The following is a 9,105-nucleotide window of genomic DNA, read 5'->3' on the forward strand; positions in this document are numbered from 1 at the left end:
AGCGTCCGACTTTCGCTTAGGTCATGATCTCGCGGTTCGTGGCTTCGAGCCCCGCGTCGGGCTCTGTGCTGACTGCCAGCTCAGAGCCTGGAGCCTGTTTCAGTCTGTGACTCCCTCTCTCTCTGACCCTCCCCTGCTCATGCTGTCTCTCTCTCTCTCCTAGAAATAAATAAAAAACATTTAAAAATTTAAAAAAAATAATAAAAAATAAAAAAATAAATGTACAAAAAAAATTTTTTTTTAATTTCACAAACTTTCAAAAAGTAACTCACATGCTTTTAACAGTGTCTAAGTTTAGTTTCAACTCACATTTCTTTTATTTTGGGTAAGATTTAGATTTCTTTTTACTACATTAAATACTCTTTTATATCACCTTAGGATAAACAGTCAACTTCCAACTTTTGCCGAATTTTCTAAAGGACAATTATTATTATTTTTAATGTTTATTTTTGGGAGACAGAGAGAAAGAGAATATGAGCAGGGGAGGAGCAGAGAGACAGACAGAATCTGAAGCATGCTCCAGGCTCTGAGCTGTCTGCACAGACCTGATGTGTGGCTTGAACTCACGAACTGTGAGATCATGACCTGAGCCATCCAGGCATCCTGGCAATTTTTTTGTGTGTGTAGGAGTTAAAAATATTTTTTTGGATTGTTGATCTTCTGATTTTGCTTACAGCAGTTTCTGCTTTGCAGGTATTATTTATTTTTATATAATCACATTTATTCCTTTATTCTTTAATGGTTTCAGGGGTTTATAGGAAGAGGGTCTTTGCCCTCTCAAGTTAAAAAAGAAATCTCCATAGTTCCATCTAGTTCTATTATGGCTCTAGATAGATAGATAGGTAGATGATGATAGATAGATAGATAGATAGATAAGATAAGATAAGATAGATAATTTAAATCTTTAATAATTTCAAATTTACCTAGAAGGGGAGCAAGAGGTATAGGTTCAACTTTTTCTTCCAAGTGACTTTTCAGTTGTATCAATATTTGCTACTGAATAATCCATCTTTTCTCACTAATTTGGGATGATTCATATTTAGCTCAAGTTCTATATTTTTAACTGTTTCACGAAACATTTTCTATTCCTGTGACACTGCCATATTTCATTATTTTAATTTTATAATCTTTAAACACTGAATAGAACTAGCCCCTTATTCATTACTTTACTCTCCAGAATTTATAGATTAAATTAGTTAAAACTGACATCTGTATAAAGGTGAGCCAGTCCATCCAGGAACATGCTGTATCTTGCCATTTACATAAATCTTCCCTGGGTCTTAAGGGCATGTTTAGTTCTTATTCATATAGTTCTTGTACCTGTCTTATCTTGTTAAGTTTATTCCTAAATATTTTCTCTATTTTGTTGCAACTGTAAATAGGGTCCTTCCTTCTATTAAATCTTTGAATTTATTTTTTAATATATGAAGGGTATTGATATTAATTGGCTTCCTGAACAAAATGTTGGATTGATTTTGTAGGTATGGTACCTTTTCAGTTGACTTTCTCAAGTTTTCAAGAATTACAGTTTGATCATCTACAACTCCTTTTGAATTTCTGTATCTCAAATCTTTTACTCTGATCTAGTTGTGTTAGCTAGAATTTCCAAACAATAATAACTAAAGTGGTCAAAGCAGATATGTTTGTCCATCTAATGACTTTATTGGGAGTGTTTCTGGTAATTTTTAAAAATTATCTTTTAAGTATAATACTAATTATTTTAAGTTGAGGGAGGTATTTTGTATGTTAAGGAAATACCTATCTGTTCCTTTTTGACCATGAATCAAAAATAAATGTCAAATTTTAACATATGTCCACTTAACATACCTAAATTTGACTATATTTTCTCCTTAAATCTTCTAATATAGTAAGTTATATTAATAGATTTCCTAATATTGAATTTAAAGATCTAATCTTTATATTTATTCCTAGAATAATCCCCATTTGATCAATGAGCACTTTCTCTTAATAAGCTGCTGGATTCTGTTCGCTAATGTTTTATTTAGGATTTTTGTATCATAAAACATAAGTAAATTGGTCTACAATTTCCTCACTAGTGCATTCTTTGCTAGATTTTGCTCTGAGAACTCTGATAACTGTTAAGTGTTAGGTAAATGCAATTATCATTGTAACACATGTCCATGGTTTAAAACACCCACCAATAAGTGTCTTGGCTTTTCACTGCATCTCTTTATCCAACAGACAAAAATTTTCACCAGTGATTTTGTTAAATGAGACACATGTGAGTATATATATGAAAATATTTTCTCTTTCCAAATTCTGTGGGGAATATGCTTGAGATAATTCATTAGAAGATGAGAGCAACCTCTGTCGATCACTGTTTCCTGGATATGATTCTCATTAACTGTCATGTTGAGCATTTAGATTTTGTTGACTATTTCTGTTACTATCTTTCAGTTATGGAAAAAACGTCTACAGATGCATTTCCTTTTACTATGAATTCTTCAGAAAAGCAAGAGACTGTATGTATTTTTGGAACTGGAGACTTTGGAAGATCACTGGCACTTAAAATGCTCCAGTGTGGTTATTCTATTGTTTTTGGAAGCAGAAACCCCCAGAAATCCAGCCTGCTGCCCAACGGTGCAGAGGTCTTCAGCTATTCAGAAGCGGCCCAGAAATCGGACATCATCATCATAGCAGTTCACAGAGAGCATTATGGTTTTCTCACAAAACTAACTGACGTGCTCAAAGGGAAAATACTGGTCGACATCAGCAATAACCTCAAAATCAATCAGTATCCAGAATCTAATGCAGAGTACCTTGCTCAGCTGGTGCCAGGCACTCACGTAGTGAAAGCATTTAACACCATCTCAGCCTGGGCTCTCCAGTCCGGAGCACTGGATGCAAATCGGCAGGTGAGATTAAATGATTAATTTACAAAAAATAAAAATAAAAAAAAATAAATGATTAATTTACATTCAATCTTTAAAAAAGTAAATATTTTAATGTGCATTTACCTCAAAGATGCCAAAATATAATTACAAAACAAAATACCCACTAAACACTTTAATTTGCTAATATGTGCCATGGATAATTTTCTAGGGTTTAACCAGTCAATTGTTGTGATTTATTTCCCACTGTCAGCACCCTCAGCTTTGAGTTGGATGGAAGCCAATGGTGTCAGTCTCCAGAGGCCTCTTATAAATACTAAAAAGTAACACAGTTAAATTGTTGATGGATATCCTTTCCATTCCCATCACACTGTATGAAACTGGTTCCATTTATTCAGAGATTAAAAGTAATCCCAAAGTGATGTAGTACCCATGAATACAGAAGAAAAATCAAACTATCACCCTATGGAGAACCAAGTCCTATTGTGTTTGTGTGATATGCTTAAAACCACTCTCAATTTCAACTCTGGTACTTAACTATCCAGTGTGCATGTGCAAGTTGAAAACATGTTGCTTCTATATCCTTGTTTGAAAAGCAGTTCACTACTGTATGTCCTTGCTCTGCACTGTGCTTACATAGACTTTCAAAGTAATTATTAAACAAAGAATAAGTACAAAATTAATTATTCTTAACCCAGGTGTTCATATGTGGAAATGACAGCAAAGCCAAGCAAAAAGTGATGGATATCGTTCATACTCTTGGACTTACTCCACTGGATCGAGGATCTCTCACGGCAGCCAAAGAAATTGAAAACTACCCCCTGCAACTATTTCCAATGTGGAAGTTCCCCTTCTATTTGTCTGCTTTTCTGTGTGTCTTCTTCTTTTTCTACTGTGTTATAAGAGATATAATCTATCCCTATGTTAATGGTAGGAAAGACAGGTCATTTCGCCTGGCTATTTCCATTCCAAATCGTATCTTTCCAATAGCAGCACTTACACTACTTGCCTTGGTTTACCTCCCTGGTGTTATTGCTGCCATTCTGCAACTGTACCGAGGTACAAAATACCGCCGATTCCCAGACTGGCTTGACCATTGGATGCTTTGCAGAAAGCAGCTGGGCTTGATGGCACTGGGATTTGCCTTCCTTCACGTCCTCTACACACTTGTGATTCCTATTCGTTATTATGTACGATGGACACTGAAAAACAGAACCATTACCCAGGTAAATCTCTACTCATTTGTATTCTCTGGTTCCTTAAACAAAGGGAAATCTTGCTACATCATATTCCATTTCACAATTATAAAAAATCACTTTTCTAACCATCTTTTTTTCTTTAACGTTTGTTTGTTTGTTTATTTATTTATTTATTTATTTATTTATTTTGAGAAAGGGGGCAGGGGCAGAGACAGAGAATTCCAAGCAGGCTCTGCGCTGTCAATACAGAGTCTGATGCAGGACTGGAACTCACGAACTGTGAGACCATGAACTGAGTGAAACCAAGAGTCAGACGGTTAACCATCTGAGTTATGCAGGTGCCCCAAACCATCTTTATTTTTTTTTAAAAATGTAGACTATAGCTCTTGTTTCTTTGGGGTTTTCTTTGTTTTCATTTGGGGTTTTTTGAGTCTGGGTTTTAGGTTTTTTTTTTTAAATGAATTCAGTTGAGATCTCATAAAACTAGTGAGAATAAAAGTTAGATTCCCCAGTTCACTTGGGTGCAGATGTGTACTCTCAGGATTCACTGGGATACTGGCAAACTGACAGATTTGGAGGCTCAGGAAAACTAATAACACTTACTTGAATTTCTTAGGGAAGGAGAGGAGTCAATGAATGTAAACCAATATGTTTTCAAGCTTCTTTTGTGCATGCTTCTTCCTTTTGGAAGTCAAAAACAACCATCTTATAAAAATAAGGGGGCTGTTCAAACCTCTGCCACAGTAAGGTAAACAAATTCACAAAAGGGTGCTTATAACTCCATTAGTATTTGACTTGCAGAAAGCCTTCCTCAAAAACTAGAAAACTAAACAATTTAGAGCAAATGTCAAATACTATTTTCTGCATAGTGAACAATTCAGAGAGAATCAGCTCAGAGAATCATAAAATGATCCTAGAGGAAGTGCCATCCATCCGTTCTAGTTTGGAAATAATTGGTTTTGATCAATCTTACTGCAGTCTCAAAGTTTCTAAGTTAATAACTCATTGATGGTACTTCTGTGGATTTCTCTACATTATTTTTCAAACAAATACATGGGAGATTCTTGGACAATAGTCCCATTTAAAGGGTCTGGATTTTCTCAGTCTGTGGTGTGACAGACTTGATGCTATATATTGACATAATAAACGTGAAAGAACCCAAACTGTGTGTGTGAATAATCAACATATAAAGCTGAAGAACAGAATCCAGATATAATCATTTGAGAACATCAAGTTTTGCTTGGAGAACAAGAAGCCATATGGTATAGAAGGTTTAAGTAAATGTTTACTTTGTTTTAGAATTTATAGGGTCAATTAAAACTTTCTACACAACTCCTAGAGTCAACTATTATATTAAAGTCTTACCAGAACCAATTACTTTTTCTACCAAGAAATATCATTTCCAAGTGTATATTTCTCTATAGTTATTTTCAAGTGGTTATTAAGGAATACATATGATTTGTCCTGAGCAAATATACTATGCAGAGGTATTTTTCAATCCCCTTAAAAGTTTGGGCAGTTTGTAAAAAATATGTAATTTTTAAAAATTGCTTATAATTTTTCTTAGGCAACAGCAAACAGAGAAGATCCATTTAGCACCTCTACTGCCTGGCTTAATGATTCATATATAGCTTTGGGAATCCTAGGATTTTTCCTGTTTGTACTCTTAGGAATCACTTCCTTGCCATCCGTGAGCAACATGGTCAACTGGAGAGAGTTCCGATTTGTCCAGGTAAGAACTTCAAGATTTGTTTGTTTTTTAAACATTTATTTATTTTTGAGAGACAGAGAGACACAGCATGAGCAGGGGATGGGCAGAGAGAGGGAGACACAGAATCTGAAGCAGGCTCCAGGCGCTTAGTTGTCAGCACAGAGCCTGATGTGGCGCTTGAACTCATAAACCGTGAAATTATGACTTGTGCCAAAGTCGACACTTAACCGACTGAGCCACCCAGGTGCCCCAAGGACTTCAAGATTTAATCTGCTTTATATTGCAAAATAAGTCTGACTTAATAAATATTTTCATTTTTCTCTCATACTATGTACAGACTTTCATTATGCTCCTTCACTTCCCTAGCAGTGTTACAAAAATAGCAAGTAAAACAAATGTTAAACTCTGGTACCAAAAGGCATACCATATTAGTTTCATTTCCTACCTGGGCATTACTTGTCAAGATTGGTGACTTGTCAAGATTTACTAGAGTAAAAGGCAGTAACTATTAAACTTTGTGTGTAGGAATATGCTAGACACAAGGTGAAAAGAAACCCAAAGACAAAATTCCTATTTCTAAATAACTGCCTTATAATATGGACATATTGATACAAAAAATCATATATTAAACTCAACTTTAAAACCATCAGAGAAAGGTTTGTTAGATTGTTATACCAGACTCAGTGCTGGTCTCTACGAGGGAAAATTGGTTTTGCCCACATACCAACCACCAGACACCTCACTAAAAGCAGTTAGTTACTATTCTTATAGACCAGTAGTCCTCAAAGTGTGCTACCTAGAACCTCAGCATCACCTGGGATCTTACTAGAGACACAAGTCCCCGGGCTCCACACAGACCAAATGGACCAGTAACTCTGGAGGTGTGGCCCAGCAATGTGTTTTAACAAGCCTTCTAGATTCTTCTGATGCATGCTCATTGTTAACCAATATAAAAGAAAAGACCATTAGTAACTAGAATTAGATTAGAATTTTATCAAACTATTTGAATTTCTGACAGTCTTGCAGTTTCTCCCAAAGAACAAATGCAGTCAGCATTTTCTCATGGTAATACCTTCAGTCAAAGCATTAAGACAGAAATAAACATTGAGCTTTAGAATTTAGGCCAAAACAAACAAACAAAAGTAAAGTTTGCTAATTGTTCTTTATTGCAATAGAAATTAGTTAGCATCTGCCTTTAGTCTGTAACATAAACTAATGTGGTGCTTCTTGAGGACATACTGTCTTATTCATCTCTGGCCTCCAGAAGAGTTGATCAAGGAAAGAGTTTCACCATTGGGGAAGAAACCACAGTATATTATTTATTCTAACTCAAAAGAGTTTTTCTCCTGGCAAACTTTCCCATCCAGCCATGTTAAGATGAAACCACCACTTAATCCCCTTCCTCTATTTCACCCATCCCAGGAATGAAAGGTATGGGGAATATAGTCAATAATATTGTAATAACATAGCATGGTGACAGCTGGTGCTATGCTTGTCATGGTGAGCAGTACAAAACATAAGGAACTGTCAAATCAGTATGTTGTATACCTGAAATGAATACAACATTGTATGCCAACTATACTTCAAGAATAAATTTAAAAAAAAAAAAAAGGCTGAAACTGGGGCGCCTGGGTGGCTCAGTTGGATAAGCATCTGACTTCAGCTCAGGTCATGATCTCGTGGTTTGTGGGTTTGAGTCCTGTGTTGGGCTCTGTGCTGACAGCTCAGAGCCTGGATCCTGCTTTGGATCTTTGGATTCTCTCAAAAATAAACACTAAATTTAAAAAAAAATTAAAAAGGATGAAATCACCATATCATTTGTAAGCACAACCTTTTTAAAATGGAATATTTATCAACCTGAAGGAGGGTTAATGTTTTCTCCAGTACTTAGCAGAGTGTTGTTCTAAATATTATAGATGTCAAAGGTTTATGGTTGTTAATAAATATCCTGCATTGGCTTAGAGTGTGTTTCATTTTAAAATGTAAATATAGTGTTAATGTACATATTTTTTTCTTGCTTATATAGTCCAAACTGGGTTATTTGACCCTGATCTTGTGCACAGCCCACACCATGGTGTATGGTGGCAAGAGATTCCTCAGTCCTTCGAGTGTCATATGGTGCCTTCCTTCAGCCTACGTGATAGCACTCATCATTCCCTGCATCGTGCTGGTGATCAAGTTCATCCTCATCTTACCATGTATAGACAAGACCCTTACACGGATCCGCCAGGGCTGGGAGAGGGATGCGAAACCGACATTGAATGGAGAAAGATATTTAAAGCAAAGTTCAGTCCATCTGGACTCTGAACTGTAGTAGTGTATGTTTATTTAGAGAAGACTATATAATGGGCACAGTTAAGAGAGCATTTTTCTCCCACCATGACCTGAAATTTGTTAACAGAGAAAGAACGGTTGCCAGACTTTGAGAACTTGACAGATAGGAACAGAACACCACTAAATCTCAGGTTAGTGATGAATCTGTGTAGGTCTCTGCCTCTCTTTTTCCCAGAGGCAGCAAGGCTGAGGTCACGGTTAGCTTTGTGGTTTCACACTAAAAAGTTGTTTCGCCATGGGCAACGTGCATGACCGAATGTCTTGCAAAATCCAGGGGAAGTACAGCAATTTCTTTCTCTCGGTCAAGGGCTGAGTGGAATGAAAAAGAAAACAGTAAGATGGTGGCCACTGATAAAGGCTTTCTGAGGTATGTCTGAAAAGGAGGACCTAATGAAGTGAAAGGAATGAGAATTTTTCTTATTGTTCTTTGTTAAGTGAAAGTGGTCATAAATATTGCCACAGTGAATTCTGTAGTTAAGCGTCCTCTTTGATTTTGCTTTTGCCAACATGGGTGTGGAGAACTATTTTACAACACAATAAAAATATCACAATTGATTGGAAATAACCATGGATTGGATATATACAAGTCTATTACTGTTGTTGTAAGATCCTTCCTTTAAAAGGAATAAATATAGGGAAGATTGAGTTACAACTGAGAGATATCCACTTGGATTTTCTCAGTGTACAATAAGCAAGGAAGGGCCGAGAAAAACCCTTGCACAAAAAGTTCAAATAAACCAGAATTTTAGACAGCAAGCTACATAAATTTTGTATAGCTGCACCATACTAGGTGTGTATGATTTAGACACTGTGATATGCTTTGTGAATAGTATATTCCAAATATTGGTCAATACTAATCATCTATTTGTATAAAGTATACTTTCTAGTATAAAATAGTGTCTTCTCTAATTCTCAAGACTTATTATAATTTTAAGCAGTGAAATTAAATGAATAATGAAAGTATACTTTTGACCAATGCATAGATGATAGAGAAGGTGTGAATAGTAGC

At 35.8% G+C, this 9,105-nt stretch overlaps 1 protein-coding gene and 1 long non-coding RNA gene across 2 annotated transcripts in view; one reads left to right on the forward strand and one right to left on the reverse strand.

The window, feature by feature from the left end:
* LOC120224237 overlaps window positions 1-2,860 on the reverse strand; it is a 7,521-nt gene extending 4,661 nt beyond the window's left edge. The window contains exon 1 of the long non-coding RNA XR_005526501.1: window positions 2,781-2,860. This is a non-coding gene — a long non-coding RNA (uncharacterized LOC120224237). The remainder of the gene's footprint in view (window positions 1-2,780) is intronic.
* Window positions 1-8,203, forward strand: part of STEAP4 (STEAP4 metalloreductase) — a 23,425-nt gene extending 15,222 nt beyond the window's left edge. Inside the window, exons 2-5 of the mRNA XM_039222469.1 lie at window positions 2,419-2,876; window positions 3,551-4,078; window positions 5,619-5,783; window positions 7,789-8,203. Coding sequence (XP_039078400.1) covers window positions 2,421-2,876; window positions 3,551-4,078; window positions 5,619-5,783; window positions 7,789-8,076 — 1,437 coding nt within the window. The 5' untranslated portion in view covers window positions 2,419-2,420 and the 3' untranslated portion in view covers window positions 8,077-8,203. The remainder of the gene's footprint in view (window positions 1-2,418; window positions 2,877-3,550; window positions 4,079-5,618; window positions 5,784-7,788) is intronic.
* Window positions 8,204-9,105: the final 902 nt, after the last annotated feature.

Source organism: Hyaena hyaena, unplaced genomic scaffold (assembly GCF_003009895.1).
Source record: "Hyaena hyaena isolate Hyena2069 unplaced genomic scaffold, ASM300989v1 scaffold_1133, whole genome shotgun sequence".
In the NCBI taxonomy this organism is placed as follows: Eukaryota; Metazoa; Chordata; class Mammalia; order Carnivora; family Hyaenidae; genus Hyaena; species Hyaena hyaena.